The sequence below is a fragment of the Coregonus lavaretus genome (genome assembly GCF_964263955.1).
Source record: "Coregonus lavaretus genome assembly, chromosome: 9".
Taxonomy (NCBI): Eukaryota; Metazoa; Chordata; class Actinopteri; order Salmoniformes; family Salmonidae; genus Coregonus; species Coregonus lavaretus.
Window position 1 is genome coordinate 3651069 of NC_139996.1, and position 21977 is coordinate 3673045.

Below are 21977 nucleotides of genomic sequence, written 5' to 3' on the forward strand. Positions count from 1 at the left end.
TCAATCTTAGTCCTGTATTGACGCTTTGCCTGTTTGATGTTTCTTCTGAGGGCATAGCGGGATTTCTATGTCCCGGTCCTTGAAAGCTGCAGCTCTAGCCTTTAGCTCGGTCCGGATGTTGCCTGTAATCCAAGGCTTCTGGTTGGGATATGTACGTACGGTCACTGTGCGGACGACGACGTCGATGCACTTATTGATGAAGCCGGTGACTGAGGTGGGATACTCCTCAATGCCATTGGATGATTCCTGGAACATGTTCCAGTCTTTGCTAGCAAAACAGTCCTGTAGCTTAGCATCTGCGTCATCTGACCACGTCCATGTTGAGCGAGTCACTGTTACATCCTGCTTTAGTTTTTGCTTGTAAGCAGGAATCAGGAGGATATAATTATGGTCAGATTTCCCATATGGAGGGCGAGGGACAGATTTGTATGCGTCTCTGTGTGTGGAGTAAAGGTTGTTTAGAGTTTTTTGCCTGCATTAAAGTCCCCGGCCACTAGGAGCGCCGCTTCTGGATGAGCATTTTCCTGTTTGCTTATGGCCTTATACAGCTCGTTGAGTGCGGCCTTAGTGCCAGCGTCGGTTTGTGGTGGTAAATAGACGGCTACGAAAAATATAGATGAAAACTCTCTTGGTAGATAGTGTGGTCTACAGCTTATCATGAGGTACTCTACCTCAGGTGAGCAAAACCAGAGACTTCCTTAACATTAGACATCCCTCACCAGCTGTTATTGACAAATAGACACACACCCCCACCCCTCGTCTTACCAGACGTAGCTGCTCTGTCCTGCCGATGCACGGAAAACCCAGCCAACTGGATATTATATGTGTCGTTGTTCAGCCACGACTCGGTGAAACATTAGATATTACAGTTTTTAATGTCCCGTTGGTAGGATAGTCTTGAACGGAGCTCAGCCAGTTTATTCTCCAGTGACTGCACGTTGGCCAATAGAACGGATGGTAGAGGCGGGTTACCCACTCGCCAATGAATTCTCACAAGGCACCCAGATCTCCTCCCCCTGTACCTCCGTCTTCTCTTCACGCGAATGACAGGGATTTGGGCCTGTTCTCGGGGAGAAACAGGATATCCTTCGCGTCGGACTCATGAAAGAAAAAAATCTTAGTCCAGTTCGAGATGAGTAATCGCTGTTCTGATGAGTTACAAACAATGCGGAAAAAACACACACAAAATGGCACAGTTGGTTAGGAACCCGTAAAACGGCAGCCATCCCCTCCGGCGCCATTCTCTCATTAAAGGTCTTGGATTGGAACCAGTACTATGGTCAGATTAACATAGAGCTCTTTGGCCACGCCCACCAGTGGTGGGTTTGGCATCGAAATGAGGAATCATATGCAGAAAATAACCCCACACCTACTGTAAAATATGGTGGTGGATCTTTGATGTTATGGGGCTATTTTGCTTCCACTGGTCCTGTGGCCCTTGTTGAGGTCCAAGGCATCATGAACTTTACCCAGTACCAGGACATTTTAGCCAAAGACCTGGTTGCCTCTGCCAGGAGGCTGAAAGTTGGCCGCAAGCGAACCTTCCAGCAAGACAATAACCTCAAGCACACATCAACATCCACAAAGCAATGATTATTTCACCACAAAATCAACATTTTGCAATGGCCATCTCAGGCCCTGTATTTGAACACCATTGAAAACCTGTGGTTTGAATTGAAGAGGGCAGTCCATAAGCGCAGACGAAGGATATCAAGGATCTGGAAGGATTCTGTATGGAGGAACGGTCTAAGATCCCTCCCAATGTGTTCTCCAATCTCATAAACATTTTAGAAAAAGGCTCAGTGCCATTATCCTCACAAGGTGAGGTATTTAAAGGTTTTGAAAACAGGGGTGTCAATCATTTTGACCCCTACCTTGTTGAGCAAAAATATATATTACTTGCTAAACAAAATCTATTTTTCTGAGCATCAAATAAAATAATTTCTTTATCAAGGTTGTCAATAATTCCGGACCCCAATGTACAGACAGCAGGTCACTATAACGCTGGAAACCCCAATGTTGGTCGGCTGGGTGTCTTTGGGTGTGTCCAACCCCAGGACCTGCAAAGACACATTAACTGTATTATTCCTGCAGAGTTCAGGGTTACTGTATTATTCCTACCAGAGTTCAGGGTTACTTTATTATTCCTGCAGAGTTCAGGGTTACTTCACCATCACTTATTTCACTCTCAGCCTCTTCTACCTTGGCCCCATAATGACCACTTTAAAATATACATGGTCTGAACGTTTCAAAGGGTTCCACAAGTCTGCATGTAGGCTTTAGGCTATTCTGTTTGTTGTGGTAGCAAAATATAGCGCCCATTAATTCAAATGTAGGTTTCTCCACTCCCATACTTACCTCAGTTAAGTACACAGAGACGGTAAACCTCCTGGTGGGACACCATGCTTTTATAGCAGGGAACAGTCCAACCAGCCCAACCAGCCAGGCAAACTGATGATTGGAGGGGTACCAGCGATGCAGTACGCCCTCCCAGAGGAACATCAAGGGATGGCTTTCTTCTCTCCTACCACTCAAACACACGCCCTTTGCATAATTAAAATAATATTGTACATCTGGGCTCCTTATAAATTAGAGTTGAGAGTGTTTTTTTTTTTTTTTGCCTGCCTGGAAACTCCAAACTGGTGTTTATGTAGGGCTGGAAACTTAGAAATATACACCCGCTCCTGGGCTCCCCTCCTCCCAGACCAGCTGAAGGCGTTGGTGGTACAGACAAGGCAGCTGTCAGTCACCACTAGCGCAGTAGGAGGACAGACGGACAGACAATCTGTGTGTTCTTGAGGACGTCCTCTGGCTCTGTAGTTGATTCTGTAGTCGGACTCTGTAGTTGATTCTGTAGTCGGACTCTGTAGTTTATTCTGTAGTTGGACTCTGTAGTTTATTCTGTGACAGACTAGTGGGTGGAGAGTGTTGAACGAAGTGCCACTGATGATTAAAGCCTTGTACTTGACCAACTAGTTGAAAAAGCTGAATGTTTGATTACCAGAATAATTTGAATGTGGGGTTAGGGTTATCAACAAGTAACAAGACTGTGAAGAGGGAAGTTCGGTGATACATTGGTGGGAAGAAAAAGGAAGACATAAGTGGTTGAAAAAGTCCACAATAAAAGCATTTTTGCCGTGTCTGGTTTACCGATAAGTTGTTACTGGTATAGAAATATCTTTCATATCCATCTGTATTGATCATTTTCACAACATGCATGTTCTCCCTCTCAGCAGGTTGTGTGTTTGTGTGTGTGTGTGTGTGTGTGTTGTGTGTGTGTGTGTGTGTGTGTGTGTGTGGTGTGTGTGTGTGTGTGTGTGTGTGTGTGTGTGTGTGTGTGAGAGAGATGGCAAGAGAGAGAGAGAGAGAGAGAGAGAGAGAGAGAGAGAGAGAGAGAGAGAGAGAGAGAGAGAGAGAGGTAGAAGACATGGAAGGAGGACTATTATTAACTCACAAAGAGCCTTATCTCCATAGTGTTGTCATCCTCCCTCTTGTCACCTGTCATCCTCCCTCTTGTCACCTGTCATCCTCCCTCTTGTCACCTGTCATCCTCCCTCTTGTCACCTGTCATCCTCCCACTTGTCACCTGTCATCCTCCCTCTCATCACCTGTCATCCTCCCTCTTGTCACCTGTCATCCTCCCTCTTGTCACCTGTCATCCTCCCACTTGTCACCTGTCATCCTCCCTCTCGTCACCTGTCATCCTCCCTCTTGTCACCTGTCATCCTCCCTCTTGTCACCTGTCATCCTCCCTCTCATCACCTGTCATCCTCCCTCTTGTCACCTGTCATCCTCCCTCTCATCACCTGTCATCCTCCCTCTTGTCAACTGTCATCCTCCCTCTTGTCATCTGTCATCCTCCCTCTTGTCACCTGTCATCCTCCCTCTTGTCACCTGTCATCCTCCCTCTTGTCACCTGTCATCCTCCGTCTCATCACCTGTCATCCTCCCTCTCGTCACCTGTCATCCTCCCTTTTGTCACCTGTCATCCTCCCTCTTGTCACCTGTCATCCTCCCTCTAGTCACCTGTCATCCTCCCTCGTCACCTATGTCTATATTTACAGCCATCCCGATCATCAGCCAAAAACAATAGGATTTTTAACTATTAGCATAATTTAAAGGCTATCATTGATGGTGCATTAAAGATACATTGAAACATTATTGGGTTTTTCTCAACTCAATGATTATGAAGTCAAACTTGGATGTGGACTAGACCCTTAACTAATATCATTCTAAGAATTATATAAGAGCCACATACTGTATAAGACTTATGTAAGAGCCACGTATAATTCTACATATCCCATATATAACTTTATGTTCCCGTAACTATAGAGGTCTCTGATGTGGAGTATCTGGGTCAATAACGTAGTCGTCTTTAAACTGTCAGAACTGTGGGAATTAGAGGGAACTCCATTTTTGGGATCTCTATCCAAATGGAGGGTTTTAGCTGATGTTTGCCAACCGGAGAAGCTATAAATAAATAAACTTCCCTGGTGGTTTAACCTAGTCCCTGGATGCGTCCCCAAACGACACCGTATTCAGACCCTCTCCCTTCAGCTCTCTATACCCTGTCAGAGCTTAAAGGGTTGTTGTTATAGTGATGGAGGGGAATGCTGCTCCTTGGCTGAGTCCCAAATGGCACCCTATTCACTATATAGTGCACTACTTTTGACTTCAACCCCTGGGCTCTGGTTAAAAGAGCACTACATAGAGAAAAGGGTGCCATTTGGGACCTTTATTGCATAGCTTAGTCCCTACTCCCTGCCAGCACAACAGAAACAGAAACGCCTGGAAGAGAGAGACGGACAAATGGAGAGGGCCCTAGGGTCACTGGGAGGGTGGTGAGAGAAAGAGAGAGAGAAAGAGAGAGAGAGAGAGAGAGAGAGAGAGAGAGAGACAGAGAGAGAGAGAGAGACAGAGAGAGAGAGAGAGAGAGAGAGAGAGAGAGAGAGAGAGAGAGAGAGAGAGAGAGAGAGAGAGAGAGAGAGAGAGAGAGAGAGAGAGAGAGAGAGAGAGAGAGAGAAGAGAGAGAGAGAGAGAGAGAGAGAGAGAGAGGAGAGAGAGAGAGAGAGAGAGAGAGAGAGAGAGAGAGACAGACAGACAGACAGACAGACAGACAGACAGACAGACAGACAGACAGACAGACAGACAGACAGACAGACAGACAGACAGACAGACAGACAGACAGACAGACAGACAGACAGACAGACAGACAGACAGACAGACAGACAGACAGACAGACAGACAGACAGACAGACAGACAGACAGACAGACAGACAGACAGACAGACAGACAGGACAGACAGACAGACTGACTGACTGACTGACTGACTGACTGACTGACTGACTGACTGACTGACTGACTGACTGACTGACTGACTGACTGACTGACTGACTGACTGACTGACTGACTGACTGACTGACTGACTGACTGACTGACTGACTGACTGACTGACTGACTGACTGACTGACTGACTGACTGACTGACTAAAAGAGAGATGTTAGAGCAGGGCTGGGTAACAATAATTATTCTGAAATATATATATTTTTAGCGCCTTTTTTTTCTCATAATTTCAATTAAATTCTGATTACGATCTTGTCTCATCGCTGCAACTTCCCAACGGGCTCAGGAGAGGCGAAGGTTGAGTCATGCGTCCTCCGAAACATGACCCGCCAAACCACACTCCTTAACACCCGCCCACTTAACCTGGAAGCCAGCTGCACCACTATGTGAAGGAAACACCGTTCAACTAACGACCGAAGTCAGCCTGCAGGCGCCCGGCCCGCCACAAGTAGTCGCTAAAACGCTATGAGCCAAGTAAAGCCCCCCTGGCCAAACCCTCCCCTAACCCGGACGACGCTGGGCCAATTGTGTGCCTCATTGGTCTCCCGGTCACTGCAGGTTGTGACACAGCCTGGGATCGAACCCAGGTCTGTAGTGACGCTTCAAGCACTGTGATGCAGTGCCTTAGACCACTGCACCACTCGGTAGGCCCCTGAGATGATTATCTGACCATTTTACTCGCCCTACTGAAATGGATACTTGCATAGTGGAGTCGTTTGTTAAGACATGTAGCTAGCTAGCTAAACAATGAACTAAAAAAGCAGTCCCAAACAAATCTGTGCGGCCCCTCCACTGAATTTTGAGAATTCCGATGTGGCACTCGATCCCAAAATGATTGCCCAACCCTGTGTTAGAGGGTTATAGAAGACTCAGAGCTTTTCACTGTGTCTTTAGACTGCTCTGTCAGGGTGGATTAGGAGTGTGTGTGTGTTTGTCTGAACTACAGAGGACCATGTTCTACCAACTGAACTACAGAGGACCATGCTCTACCAACTGAACTACAGAGGACCATGTTCTACCAACTGAACTACAGAGGACCATGTTCTACTAACTGAACTACAGAGGACCATGTTCTACCAACTGAACTACAGAGGACCATGTTCTACCAACTGAACTACAGAGGACCATGTTCTACCAACTGAACTACAGAGGACCATGTTCTACCAACTGAACTACAGAGGACCATGCTCTACCAACTGAACTACAGAGGACCATGTCATACCAACTACATTTACATTTTAGTCATTTAGCAGACGCTCTTATCCAGAGCGACTTACAGTTAGTGAGTGCATACATTTTCACACTGGTCCCCCGTGGGAATCGAACCCACAACCCTGGGTTGCAAGCGCCATGCTCTACCAACTGAGCTACAGAGGACCAGAGGAATTTCGGGAAAATATTAAACCCTATCGTTTGTGGGCAGAGGGGAGGGAGGCATTTCCTGCCTGGGTCCACGTCGCTGTCAGTATGTGTGTGTATTCGTTTGTGTGTATGTGTGTAATGTGTATGCGTGTATGTGTGTGTGATTCCTCCTCCCTCTCAGTCAGGATGGATCTGGAAAGTCTTCCTGTCCCAGTAAAAGGGTGTTACAGGATGCCCTCTTCGTCTCACATGTCATATCTTTGGACAAGGACACCACCAGGAAAAAGACCAAGAACTCCGTTACAATAGTTGGTTTCTGTGGGGGTTATCGTACTGACTTATCATACGGACTTATCATACTGCCACCTGGTGGTGTTTCCCACATAAACCAAGATTCAATCCAATGTGTGTACAGAGCAGAACACTAGACTGCAGACAATGCGCCTTTTAAAGGGAATTTCCCCAATTTTAGTCACTGTCACTAGCCGGCTACCACCCGGTTAGTCAACCCTGCACCTTAGAGGCTGCTGCCCTATGTACATAGACATGGAATCACTGGTCACTTTAAAAATGTTTAACTATTGCTGTACATATGCTATTCTATCCTACGTATTCTTCAGATATACTACATATTCTATCCCCATACTGTCCATAATGCCTATACATGCCATCACACACATATACAGTTGAAGTCGGAAGTTTACACACACTTAGGTTGGATTCATTAAAACTTGTTTTTCAACCACACTTCAACCACATGTCTTGTTAACAAACTATCGTTTTGGCAAGTCGGTTAGGACATCTACTTTGTGCATGACACAAGTCATTTTTCCAACAATTGTTTACAGACAGATGATTTCACTTATAATTCACTGTATCGCAATTCCAGTGGGTCAGAAGTTTACATACACTAAGTTTACTGTGCCTTTAAACAGCTTGGATAATCCCAGAAATTGATGTCATGGCCTTAGAAGCTTCTGATAGGCTAATTGACATAATTTGAGTCATTTGGAGGTGTACCTGTGGATGTATTTCAAGGCCTACCTTCAAACTCTGTGCCTCTTAGCTTGACATCATGGGAAAATCATAAGAAATCAGCCAAGACCTCAGAAAAAATATTGTAGACCTCCACAAGTCTGGTTCATCCTTGGGAGCAATTTCCAAACGCCTGAAGGTACCACGTTCATCTGTACAAACAACAGTACGCAAGTATAAACTCCATGGGACCACGCAGGCCGCCATACCGCTCAGGAAGGAGACGCATTCTGTCTCCTAGAGATGAACGTACTTTGGTGCGAAAAGTGCAAATCAATCCCAGAACAACAGCAAAGGAGGAAACAGATACAAAAGTATCTATATCCACAGTAAAACAAGGAATTTTTACTGGGATTAAATATCAGTAATTTTGATATTTTCAGCTGTGCTAACATAGTTGCAAAAGGGTTTTCTAATGATCAATTAGACTTTTAAAATGATAAACTTGGATTAGCAAACCCAACGTGCCATTGGAACACAGGACTGATGGTTGCTGATAATGGGCCTCTGTACGCCTATGTAGATATTCCATTAAAAATCAGCCGTTTCCAGCTACAACAGCCATTTACAACATTAACAATGTATTTCTGATCAATTTGATGTTATTTTAATTATTTTTTTGTTCAATTTCTTTCGAAAACAAGGAAATCTCGAAGTGACCCCAAACTTTTGAACTGTAGTGTGTCTATATATACTCCGACATTGCTTGTCCTAATATTTCTATATTTCTTAATTCCATTATTTTACTTTTAGATTTGTGTGTATTGTTGTGAATTGTTAGAAACTACTGCACGATTGGAGCTAGGAACACAAGCATTTCGCTCCAACCGCAATAACATCTGCTAAATACAGTATGTGTATGCGACCAATAACATTTGACTTTATTGGATTCGATTTTTTATCAGATTTTTGCTTGCTGGACCTTATTTGTTTATTGACATTTGTCAATAACACTCATGAATCCAACTGTTTATGTCAAATGGTTTAATTCTACTAGGTTGTCCTGAAAAGAAAATGGCAAAACACTTCAACGTGAGGCTCAATATGAGGGCAGACCAAGCAGATTAATTTAAGCTTTTTTCACTGTGGGACCAATGGAGTTGTGTCTTCTCCCCTAGGTGTGTACATCCTGATAGCGGTGGGAGCTGTGATGATGTTTGTAGGGTTCCTTGGTTGCTATGGTGCCATCCAGGAATCTCAGTGTCTCCTGGGAACGGTGAGTGAGTGACCACTAGAGGGCAGCAAACACACCGCGTCTCTAAGGGCATACGCTCCAACATTGGAGAGTAGCACGGCCCTATAGCGCTCTCTCTCTCAGGAATGGAATATATATTTTGTTATCCATTGGTTAGAACGTTAAATGTGTCTTTTGCCTTTATTAAAACATCCAGATATACACACATGTTGAGAGGCACAGGGTCAGCCGTAGTGCAGCGATCCTAGATGGACAGCAATATTGACAGACCTCTCAACATGGGAGAGTATCACATCCCTACAGCTTTCCCTTTCAGTAGCACAGCCATCTATGTGTCTCTCTGTGTCTCTCTGTGTCTCTCTGTGTCTCTCTGTGTCTCTCTGTGTCTCTCTGTGTCTCTCTGTGTCTCTCTGTGTCTCTCTGTGTCTCTCTGTGTCTCTCTGTGTCTGTGTAACACCGCTCTCTTTCTCAGTAACACTGCCCTACAGCGCTCTCTCTCTCAGTAACACAGCCGTTCAACACACAGGAGAGTAACACAGCCTTTCAAATCTCTGGGCCCATCTCTCAATAACAAACCCTCCAGTTCTCTCTTTCTCAGAGAACAATCCTTTTTTGTGGAAGATCAAGTTTTGGCCTTCAGTTAGGTAAAGCCCTGAGATGACACTTATCCCCATGTTTAAAGCTTGACAAATTCATCTCTCTTTCAGTTCTTCTTCATGCTGGTGTGCCTCTTCGCCTGTGAGGTGGCTGCTGGGATCTGGGGATTCAGTAACCGAGACACAGTAAGACACACGCACACACACGCGCACACACATGCACACACACACACACACACACACATCGACTTTACCAGCTTTGCTATCTTTGTTTGTTCCAGATCTCCAAGGAGATGATTAACTTCTATGATGTGGCTTACATAAAGTCAGTGGATGTCGTAGACTCTCCCACCAAAACAGCTGCTATCAAAGTCCTGGAGGTGTTCCATGAGACTGTACGTCATCACTCTCACCTCTGGGTTATTTCATCATCGTATCAATCTGTTAAATGGAGTGTAGCATAATGTAGTAATGTGATCATAAAATAATGTAGTAATGTGATCATAAAGCAGTAGCTATTCTTGTCGATCCTGTGATCATAATTGGCTGCGTTTACATCTTTTTTTTCTCCATTAATTGGTCAATTGAACCAATCAGATCAGCTGTGAAAAAGAGCTTGTCTGAAAAGATCTGATGTGATTGGTCAAAAGACCAATTAGTGGGGGGAAAATAATCAGAATTGGGCTGCTGGAGTAAATGCAGCCAATGTTGAAAATGTATCTGTTATTGTTGAGGGGAAAAAGATGCACATTATATTATTTCAGAGTTATTTCATGATAACCGTGGTCTAATTTTTGGAAAATACCTCTATAAAATATATTCTCCTCAATGTAATAGTTGTACTGTGATGGTGCTATAGAACTGAGGGGGGTCTGGGGGAGAGAAATGTCAATCAATTAATCAATCAATCAATCAATGGCATGACTGACCGGATGTCTCTACCTGTGTCCTCAGCTGGACTGCTGTGGTAAAGGAGATGATTCCCCCTTATTCAAACAAGTAGCCGGAGCCCTGTGTCCCAAGAAGACCCTGGACGATGCCTTGTTGAAACCACAGGTACAGTTCACACATCGCGTTGTTCCCCCAGGTCAATGTCCAATGATTCGTAAGGGGTTGGGTTAAATATGGAAGACACATTTAGGTTGAACGCATTCAGTTGTGCAACTGACGAGGTATCCCCCCTTTCCCTTTCCAATGTTTTGATATTCAGTGAAATAGTTCAAATGGATGTTTTGGAATATTTGGATTGGCTAAAAATTGACGACCCAAAACAGCTTTCTCCCCTGGGAGGGAATCATAATCATTATTACTGTAAATCTCTACGTACTATTTCAATGAATGCTTTACACAGCACATTGGTATGACGGGGGGGGGGGGGGGGGGGGGGGGGGAGCAACAGTTTAAATGTTGGTCCCTTAATCCCATCACTATGTTCCCCTCCCACTAGAGCTGTCATCTGAAGCTGAAGGAACTGTTCGCTGAGAAGCTCTGCCTGATTGGTCTAGCTGCCCTGGTGGTCGCTGTCATCATGGTGAGTAGTGTTACCGTGGAGACTGTCCTGGACCGCAGTTGGATCGCTTTTCTGTTATATTCTGTAATCCACCGCGCTACAGTAAACACAACTTTGGAAGCCTTTGACAGTTGCTATCTGCACAGACAGAAATGTTCTCCTGACCTCTGCTGTCCTGACTGAGTGCAGACAGATGTTGAATTCTTGATTTTTAAAGGCCTTCCTCTTCTTCTCCCACTGTAGATCTTTGAGATGATCTTCACCATGGTTCTCTGCTGTGGGATCCGCAACGCCACCCCAGTGTACTAGAGCCACAGAAATGTAATAGAACCACGGAACCATAGAACCACGGAAACATGGAATCATAGAACCACAGAACCATAATGGAGGGAGAAGTTCTCTACAGATCAAAGCCAACTAAGGGGATACAAATGTTACGTTTTGTGTTGTAGTTCCTGTTCATTCTTATTATATTGCAGGATCATGTAAATTTTTATGTGTACATTTCATATGTACATTTCTATCAGTATTTTTTTAATAGAGACTAGATTTTACTACAGTATATTTGTTAATTATGTTTTAACAATACTCCTAATGTAAGTTTGAGTCTTTCGATGATCGTTGATTAAATGCCAGGCTGTGATCAACAGACATTCAGCATCTCTCTAATGCTAAACCTTTTACTAATTGATTTTTTTAAATTATTTTTTATCTTTGAGCCTTTTGTATGTTTTCGTGCAGGACTACTCCAAGGTTGAAGAGTTCAGTGCTCTTTTTTATGGTTGTATAATCTGTAGATATTCATTGAGAATGCGTCCAAAATGGCACCCTGTTCCCTTTATAGTGCACTACTTTTCCCACGGTCTATGAGGGCTCTAGTGAAAAGTAGTGCACTGTATAGAGAATAGGGTGCTACTTTGGGACGCATCCTGTATTTCATTAGTGGTTCGGCTACGCTTGAAGTGGAATAAAAAAGGTGCAGACAAACCGTTTAAGAAAACGTCATTATTCATTAAGAGGTGCCGGTACTCATATTATTCTATAAGAGGTGCCGGTACTCATATTATTCTATAAGAGAAGCCAGTACTCATATTATTCTATAAGAGGTGCCGGTACTCATATTATCCTATAAGAGGTGCCAGTACTCATATTATTCTATAAGAGGTGCCGGTACTCATATTATCCTATAAGAGGTGCCAGTACTCATATTATTCTATAAGAGGTGCCGGTACTCATATTATTCTATAAGAGGTGTCGGTACTCATATTATCCTATAAGAGGTGTTGGTACTCATATTATCCTATAAAAGGTGTCGGTACTCATATTATTCTATAAGAGAAGCCAGTACTCATATTATTCTATAAGAGGTGCCGGTACTCATATTATTCTATAAGAGGTGTTGGTACTCATATTATTCTATAAGAGGTGTCGGTACTCATATTATTCTTTAAGAGGTGTCAGTACTCATATTATTCTATAAGAGAAGCCAGTACTCATATTATCCTATAAGAGGTGCCAGTACTCATATTATACCTAAAATTCTATGAGGTGCCAGTACTCGTATTAGAGCTAATATTCTATAAGAGGTGCCGGTACTCATATTATTCTATAAGAGGTGCCGGTACTCATATTAGAGCTAATATTCTATAAGAGGTGAAGGTACTCATATCACAGCTAATATTCTATAAGAGGTTCCAGTACTCATATTAGAGGTACAATTCTGTAAGAGGTGCCAGTACTCATATTATTCTATAAGAGGTGCCGGTCCTCAAATTATAGTACAAATTATAGTACAAATTATAGCTATTATTCTATAAGAGGTGCCGGTACTCATATCAGAGCTAATATTCTATAAGAGGTTCCAGTACTCATATTAGAGGTACAATTCTGTAAGAGGTGCCGGTACTCGTATTAGAGCTAATATTCTATAAGAGGTGCCGGTACTCAAATTAGAGCTAATATTCTATAGGAGGTTTCAGTACTAATATTAGAGATACAATTCTGTAAGAGGTGCCGGTACTCATATTAGAGCTAATATTCTATAACAGGTGCCGGTACTCATATCAGAGCTAATATTCTATAAAAGATGCTGGTACTCATATTAGAGCTAATAATCTATAAGAGGTTCCAGTACTCATATTAGAGGTACAATTCTGTAAGAGGTGCCGGTACTCGTATTAGAGCTAATATTCTATAAGAGGTGCCGGTACTCATATTAGAGCTAATATTATATAAGACGTGCCGGTACTCATATTAGAGCTAATTATCTATAGGAGGTTCCAGTACTAATATTAGAGATACAATTCTATAAGACGTGCCGGTACTCATATTAGAGCTAATATTCTATATAAGATGCTGGTACTCATATTAGAGCTAATATTTTATAGGAGGTGCCGGTACTCATATTATTCTATAAGAGATGCCGGTCCTCAAATTTTAGCTATTATTCTATAAGAGGTGCCGGTACTCATATCAGAGCTAATATTCTATAAGAGGTGCCAGTACTCATATCACAGCTAATATTCTACAATAGGTGCCGGTACTCATATGAGAGCTAATATTATATACGAGGTGCCGGTACTCATATCACAGCTAATATTCTATAAGAGGTTCCAGTACTCATATTAGAGGCACAACTCTGTAAGAGGTGCCGGTTCTCGTATTAGAGCTAATATTCTATAAGAGGTGCCGGTACTCATATTATTCTATAAGAGGTGCCGGTGCTCAAATTATAGCTATTATTCTGTAAGTGGTGCCGGTACTCATATCAGAGCTAATGTTCTATAAGAGGTGCCAGTACTCATATCACAGCTAATATTCTACAAGAGGTGCCGGTACTCATATCAGAGCTAATATTATATAAGAGGTGCCGGTACTCAAATTATAGCTATTATTCTATAAGTGGTGCCGAACTCATATCAGAGCTAATATTTTATAAGAGATGCCAGTACTCATATCACAGCTAATATTCTACAAGAGGTGCCGGTACTCATATCAGAGCTAATATTATATAAGAGGTGAAGGTACCCATATCACAGCTAATATTCTATAAGAGGTTCCAGTACTCATATTAGAGGTACAATTTCTAAGAGGTGATGGTATTCATATTAGAGCTAATATTCTATAAGAGGTGCAGGTACTCATATTAGAGCTAATATTCTATAAGAGGTGCCGGTACTCATATTATTCTATAAGAGGTGCTGGTACTTATATTAGAGCTAATATTCTATAAGAGGTGCCGGTACTCATATTAGAGCTACTATAAGAGGTGCTGGTTCTCATATTATGATATAAGAGGTGAAGGCACTCATATTATTCTATAAGAGGTGCCGGTTCTCATATCAGAGCTAATATTCTATAAGAGGTCCCCGTACTCATATTAGAGCAAATTTTCTATAAGGGGTGAAGATACTCATAGAGCTAATATTCTATAAGAGGTGCCTGTGCTCAAAATAGTGCTATTATTCTATAAGAGGTCAAGGTACTCATATTAGAGCTAATATTCTGTAAGAGGTGCCGGTACTCATATTAGAGCTAATAATCTGTAAGAGTTGCCGGTACTCATATTATTCTATAAGAAGTGCCGGTACTCATATTAGAGCTAATATTCTATAAGAGGTCAAGGTACTCATATTATTCTGTAAGAGGTGCCGGTTCTCATATTAGAGCTAATATTCTATAAGAGGTGAAGGTACTCATATTAGAGCTAATATTCTATAAGAAGTGCCGGTACTCATATCACAGCTAATATTCTATAATAGGTGCTGGTACTCATATTAGAGCTAATATTCTATAAGAAGTGTCGGTACTCATATTAGAGCTAATATTCTATAAGAGGTGCCGGTACTCATATTATTCTGTAAGAGGTGTCATTACTCATATTAGAGCTAATATTCTATAAGAGATGAAGGTACTCATATAATTCTATAAGAGGTGCCGGTACTCATGTTAGAGCTAATATTCTATAAGAGGTGCCGGTACTCATCTTAGAGCTAATATTCTATAAGAGGTGCCGGTACTCATGTTAGAGCTTTTAATATATGGGATGTGCCGGTACTCATATTAGAGCTAATATTCTTTAAGAGGTGAAGGTACTCATATTATTCCATAAGAGGTGCCGGTACTCATGTTAGAGCTAAAATTCTATAAGAGGTGCCGGTACTCATGTTAGAGCTAATATTCTATAAGAGGTGCTGGTACTCATGTTAGAGCTAATATTATATAAGAGGTGCTGGTACTCATGTTACATCTTATATTATATACGAGATGAAGGTACTCATATTATTCTATAAGAGGTGCCGGCAGTGCTTGTCTCGGACAGGAGCTCACCGGAGCTGATTACCGGCACCTTAAACGTTCAACTGCTTGAGCTCCTGTTCCTCTTATAGATTATTAGCTCAAAAGTATTGTGGAGCTCCTGCACCTAAAAATAAACAGTACTGGCACCCAAAATGTGTACCGGCACCTATTTTAGTCCAAGTCAAGCCCTGGATGCCAGTACTCATATTTCTGGGTGCATTACATTAATTCTGGCAGTAGTGTAGTGAATCCTATGGATTATTTTCAATTGCAATAACTTATGTCTAAGGTTGTAGGAGCAAATATGAACGTTTTCACTTATCTGTTACCGATAGTTCTCACCAATTTCTTCTTTGAGCTCTGTTTCCCATTTTTTCCCTTATAGGTTCTGAGCTATCAGGTAGAAATTCTATCAACCTTTGACATAACCTGGCAACCAACTTCTTTCCGTATTTGTTCAATGCTAGATACTTTAGGTTCATCCAGACTCTGTTGAAGAGATTGAATAAGATTTCTTAGTTGTAAGAATTTAAAGAAATGTGTCTTGGATCACCCACGTTTCTTGTAGTTGATTGAATAACAGTAGAGAGCCATTATAATACATGTGCTCAACATTCTTGATGCCACTTTGGAAACAGGATTTAAAGGTATTGTCATTAAATGCTGGAGGTAATGTGGGTTTGTTCGAAATAGTGGTGGCTGGCGATATGGTTTTCTTCCATTTCATGAATTGATGTACATTTTCCCAAATACGAATTTAATTGAAAATCATTGGATTGTCTGTTTTTTTTTCTTTAAAGCCTTGGCACAACAGAGTGAATATTTTTTAAATCATAGAGTATTACATTTTGGGCTTCAATACTCCTTCAAGCACAAGGACAAGGATAGTCTTCTGTCCCTTGTTGGAGTGAAAGTAGTTGTGCTGCCCAGTAATACATTTTTATATGAGGTAGTCCAAGGCCTCCACCTTACATTTTACATTTACATTTTAGTCATTTAGCAGACGCTCTTATCCAGAGCGACTTACAGGAGCAATTAGGGTTAAGTGCCTTGCTCAAGGGCACATTTACGTCATTTAGCAGACGCTCTTATCCAGAGCGACTTACAAATTTGTGCATTCACCCTATAGCCAGTGGGATAAGGGGGGGGGGGGGGGGGGGGTAGAAGGATTACTTTATCCTATCCCAGGTATTCCTTAAAGAGGTGGGGTTTCAAATGTCTCCGGAAGGTGGTGAGTGACTCCGCTGTCCTGGCGTCGTGAGGGAGCTTGTTCCACCATTGGGGTGCCAGAGCAGCGAACAGTTTTGACTGGGCTGAGCGGGAACTGTGCTTCCGCAGAGGAAGGGGAGCCAGCAGGCCAGAGGTGGATGAACGCAATGCCCTCATTTGGGTGTAGGGACTGATCAGAGGCTGAAGGTACGGAGGTGCCGTTCCCCATGACAGGGGAAGTCTAAAACAGTCCATTTGACTCTTGAGGTCTTTCCATTCATAAATAAAGTTGGAAAGCAGGCCATTTATTTTCTTAAAGAAGTTGGATGGAATTGAAACTGGTAAGGCTTGGAATAAATACATCAACCTTGGTAATATATTCATTTTGAATATGTTTACCCTACCTAACATAGCAACAGGGAAAGTTCTTCATCTCTGAACATCGGACCCGTGCGTCAATCTAAGTAACATAATAAGAAAATCTGCATCAAAATCCTTCAATTTTGACGAGAGATATCTTTTTTTTTTTTTGTATGGGCTGCATCTGAATCCACCACATCCGCCTGTGTCGACCTTCCGCATCTGTGGTGGAAGGTGGCCGAGCTACAGCGGTGTTTGTCAGACCATGAGACATCCCGAAAATCGGTCTTCTCACGGAAACGTATGTACGGTCCGAACGGTTTGGTCTTCTAGAGAATAATATGAACCCACTGTGGAAAGGGGAGACTCTCACCAACACGATGGTATCCGTTGAAGGTAACCCATACAAATGACTGGAAGTATGGAGGTAGTTTTGTGCCAACAAAAATAAGGGGTTAAATATGTGTCCAAAAAACCTAGAATATTTCCTGAACTTTCTTGTATCTCCTAGATATAGGACAGACACTTCAGAACCTTATTCCTAATGATTTATTTTTTACTGTATTTTTACCATTTATGAATGTGTTGTTATCGGCTATAGTAGTAAAGGCCAAATTCAATGTTTTATCAAATATTATTTTCAATATTAATTTATACCTAATATTCAAAATAAATGATCCATGGTATGACCATCTTAAAACAATTCCATATGTTAGCTTAGCAGACTTTTAGCAGACTTTTAGAGGTTAATGTATTCCTATCTTAAGTATTATCCACAACATGTGATATTGAGATGGATCTTTAAATTTGTTGTCTCATATTGACTTTAAACATCATGTAAGGCGTTGATGAACAACATAAACAGCTACAATGAAAATAGTGTTAATCAATCCTCAAGATTCTTAGTGGGCATGTATTCACAAGACATAGAAAACAAAACAAAACAAAACAATAAAATCCCCAAAGTTCTTCTTTCACCCCCTCTTTTCCTTTTCATGCTTCTGAATCTGTCCTGAACTGTCGATTCCTCCACATGAATCTGTCCTGTACTGTCGATTCCCACATGAATCTGTCCTGTACTGTCGATTCCTCCACATGAATCTGTCCTGTACTGTCGTTTCCCACATGAATCTGTCCTGTACTGTCGATTCCCACATGAATCTGTCCTGTACTGTCGATTCCTCCGCATGAATCTGTCCTGTACTGTTGATTCCCACATGAATCTGTCCTGTACTGTCGATTCCCACATGAATCTGTCCTGTACTGTCGATTCCTCCACATGAATCTGTCCTGTACTGTCGATTCCCACATGAATCTGTCCTGTACTGTCGATTCCTCCACATGAATCTGTCCTGTACTGTCGTTTCCCACATGAATCTGTCCTGTACTGTCGATTCCCACATGAATCTGTCCTGTACTGTCGATTCCTCCGCATGAATCTGTCCTGTACTGTTGATTCCCACATGAATCTGTCCTGTACTGTTGATTCCCACATGAATCTGTCCTGTACTGTCGATTCCCACATGAATCTGTCCTGTACTGTCGATTCCCACATGAATCTGTCCTGTACTGTCGATTCCCACATGAATCTGTCCTGTACTGTCGATTCCTCCACATGAATCTGTCCTGTACTGTCGATTCCTCCACATGAATCTGTCCTGTACTGTCGATTCCTCCACATGAATCTGTCCTGTACTGTCGATTCCCACATGAATCTGTCCTGTACTGTCGATTCCCACATGAATCTGTCCTGTACTGTCGATTCCTCCACATGAATCTGTCCTGTACTGTCGATTCCCACATGAATCTGTCCTGTACTGTCGATTCCCACATGAATCTGTCCTGTACTGTCGATTCCTCCACATGAATCTGTCCTGTACTGTCGATTCCTCCACATGAATCTGTCCTGTACTGTCGATTCCCACATGAATCTGTCTTGTACTGTCGATTCCTCCACATGAATCTGTCCTGTACTGTCGATTCCTCCACATGAATCTGTCTTGTACTGTCGATTCCCACATGAATCTGTCTTGTACTGTCGACTCCTCCACATGAATCTGTCCTGTTCTGTCGATTCCCACATGAATCTGTCTTGTACTGTCGATTCCTCCACATGAATCTGTCTTGTACTGTCGATTCCCACATGAATCGGTCCTGTACTGTCGATTCCCACATGAATCTGTCCTGTACTGTCGATTCCTCCACATGAATCTGTCCTGTACTGTCGATTCCTCCACATGAATCTGTCCTGTACTGTCGATTCCTCCACATGAATCTGTCCTGTACTGTCGATTCCTCCGCATGAATCTGTCCTGTACTGTCGATTCCTCCACATGAATCTGTCCTGTACTGTCGATTCCCACATGAATCTGTCCTGTACTGTCGATTCCCACATGAATCTGTCCTGTACTGTCGATTCCCACATGAATCTGTCCTGTACTGTCGATTCCCACATGAATCTGTCCTGTACTGTCGATTCCCACATGAATCTGTCCTGTACTGTCGATTCCTCCACATGAATTAAATGCATCAATTATGGAATTTTTTTCAGTAGCCTAAACAGTTCAATAGTCCAGTGCCCCATCTGTCGTACATGGTCTGTTGACAGGCTGTCCTGCAGTCTATACATGTTGTTCATTGCGTTCTCCTTGTCCAGGTTATCGGGTAGCTCCGTTCTCCTTGTCCAGGTTATCGGGTAGCTCCGTTCTCCTTGTCCAGGTTATCGGGTAGCTCCGTTCTCCTTGTCCAGGTTATCGGGTAGCTCCGTTCTCCTTGTCCAGGTAATCGGGTAGCTCCGTTCTCCTTGTCCAGATTATCGGGAGCTCCGTTCTCCTTGTCCAGGTAATCGGGTAGCTCCGTTCTCCTTGTCCAGGTTATCGGGAGCTCCGTTCTCCTTGTCCAGGTAATCGGGTAGCTCCGTTCTCCTTGTCCAGGTTATCGGGTAGCTCCGTTCTCCTTGTCCAGGTTATCGGGTAGCACCGTTCTCCTTGTCCAGGTTATCGGGTAGCTCCGTTCTCCTTGTCCAGGTTATTGGGTAGCTCCGTTCTCCTTGTCCAGGTTATCGGGAGCTCCGTTCTCCTTGTCCAGATTATCGGGAGCTCCGTTCTCCTTGTCCAGGTAATCGGGTAGCTCCGTTCTCCTTGTCCAGATTATCGGGAGCTCCGTTCTCCTTGTCCAGGTAATCGGGTAGCTCCGTTCTCCTTGTCCAGGTTATCGGGAGCTCCGTTCTCCTTGTCCAGGTAATCGGGTAGCTCCGTTCTCCTTGTCCAGGTTATCGGGTAGCTCCGTTCTCCTTGTCCAGGTTATCGGGTAGCTCCGTTCTCCTTGTCCAGGTTATCGGGTAGCTCCGTTCTCCTTGTCCAGGTTATTGGGTAGCTCCGTTCTCCTTGTCCAGGTTATCGGGAGCTCCGTTCTCCTTGTCCAGATTATCGGGAGCTCCGTTCTCCTTGTCCAGGTAATCGGGTAGCTCCGTTCTCCTTGTCCAGGTTATCGGGTAGCTCCGTTCTTCTTGTCCAGATTATTGGGTAGCTCCGTTCTCCTTGTCCAGGTTATCGGGTAGCTCCGTTCTCCTTGTCCAGGTTCGATCGAGTAGATTATTTTTCTCATTTCAGTGTGATGTCTTTTTCCTGTCAATTGACCCGTACTTGTGCGGGGTACACCAAATAATAGTTTTCCCAATAGTTATTTTCTTTATGGGGTTTCATGTAGAGGCTTCTGCTTATGTTGGCAACGATGAAGCTCCAATGGCCCTCATACATCAAAAGTCAGACTCCTGACTTTTTGTCTTGGACGGCCAGTCGTACACCTTAATCTTTGTCTCTAGAGTTAAGGAACTTTGTGATGATGCAACTGGGTTTGCTGCTTGTGTCCCCTCTCGGGCTGCCTGTTCGAATTCTTCCATTCCGGTTGTTCCACAGCTTTCGGGGAAATTTACAAAACGAAGATTTGAATGGCATCTGAAGTCCTCCATCCCATTTAATATTTCAGTAAGCCCCGTAATGATGTATTTTTCTTCCTCCAGGGTTAACACGATTTCTGGAGCTTTGCTCATGTGATTTCCTCCAGGGTTAACATGGTTTCTGGAGCTTTGCTTGTGATTTCCTCCAGGGTTAACACGGTTTCTGGAGCTTTGCTCATGTGATTTCCTCCAGGGTTAGCACGGTTTCTGGAGCTTTGCTCATGTGATTTCCTCCAGGGTTAACACGATTTCTGGAGCTTTGCTCATGTGATTTCCTCCAAGGTTAACACGGTTTCTGGAGCTTTGCTCATGTGATTTCCTCCAGGGTTAACACGGTTTCAGCCTTCTCCCCTAATTTTCCCAGTTCAGTCATATCAGCTTTAATTCTTTTGACATCATCTGATATTTTCATAATCTGATTAGACAGTTTCTAATTGCCAGTGCGAATTTCTGTTGGTACACTCTTCAGCTGTCCCCATAGGAGAACCCTTTTTGGTTCCAGGTAGAACCCTTTTTGGTTCCAGGTAGAACCCTTTTTGGTTCCAGGTAGAACCCTTTTGGGTTCCAGGTAGAACCCTTTTGGGTTCCAGGTAGTACCCTTTTTTTTCTAAGAGTGTAGTGTCTCTAAATTGATTTTAGTCAAGTCGTCAGCTACTTTGTCCAGGGTCACGTTGTTTGGCTGGGCTTGTCTCCATTTTTAGCCCTAGTATTTACCATAACATGCAGGTGCCAACATAATGTTTCACTTGACTTTAGATTGGGCAATTTTTTTTGTAAAGAAACGGATCACGTTCACCTAACTACCTCATGACTAACTCATGGTTGCCATACTGGAAATCAAGTCTTTTTTGACGATTCATACTTGATCTTACTTGATTTATCTTTCAGACTTGAACACAATAAGCACCATTTACTTCCAATTGTACATACCTCTATTCTCAATAAATATCAATAAGTGTGATCTCCCAACATCGGAGAACATAAAAGTACTGACAATCCCAAACCGAAGTGAACTAACGCCCATAAGAACCTCGCTGCTCTGCTCCAACTGGTTTAGCCCACAAGACCACACAACACACCCTCTCTGTGTCAGCTATTCACAGCAAACCG

General features: G+C 42.9%; 1 protein-coding gene across 1 annotated transcript in view; it reads left to right on the forward strand.

Moving 5' to 3' along the window:
- The window catches only part of LOC311134710 (CD81 antigen-like), a 16896-nt gene extending 4862 nt beyond the window's left edge, over positions 1–12034 (forward strand). The window contains exons 2-7 of the mRNA XM_084168479.1: positions 8859–8956; positions 9643–9717; positions 9813–9926; positions 10486–10587; positions 10979–11062; positions 11285–12034. Coding sequence (XP_084024605.1) covers positions 8891–8956; positions 9643–9717; positions 9813–9926; positions 10486–10587; positions 10979–11062; positions 11285–11350 — 507 coding nt within the window. The 5' untranslated portion in view covers positions 8859–8890 and the 3' untranslated portion in view covers positions 11351–12034. The remainder of the gene's footprint in view (positions 1–8858; positions 8957–9642; positions 9718–9812; positions 9927–10485; positions 10588–10978; positions 11063–11284) is intronic.
- The last annotated feature ends 9943 nt before the right edge of the window (positions 12035–21977 follow it).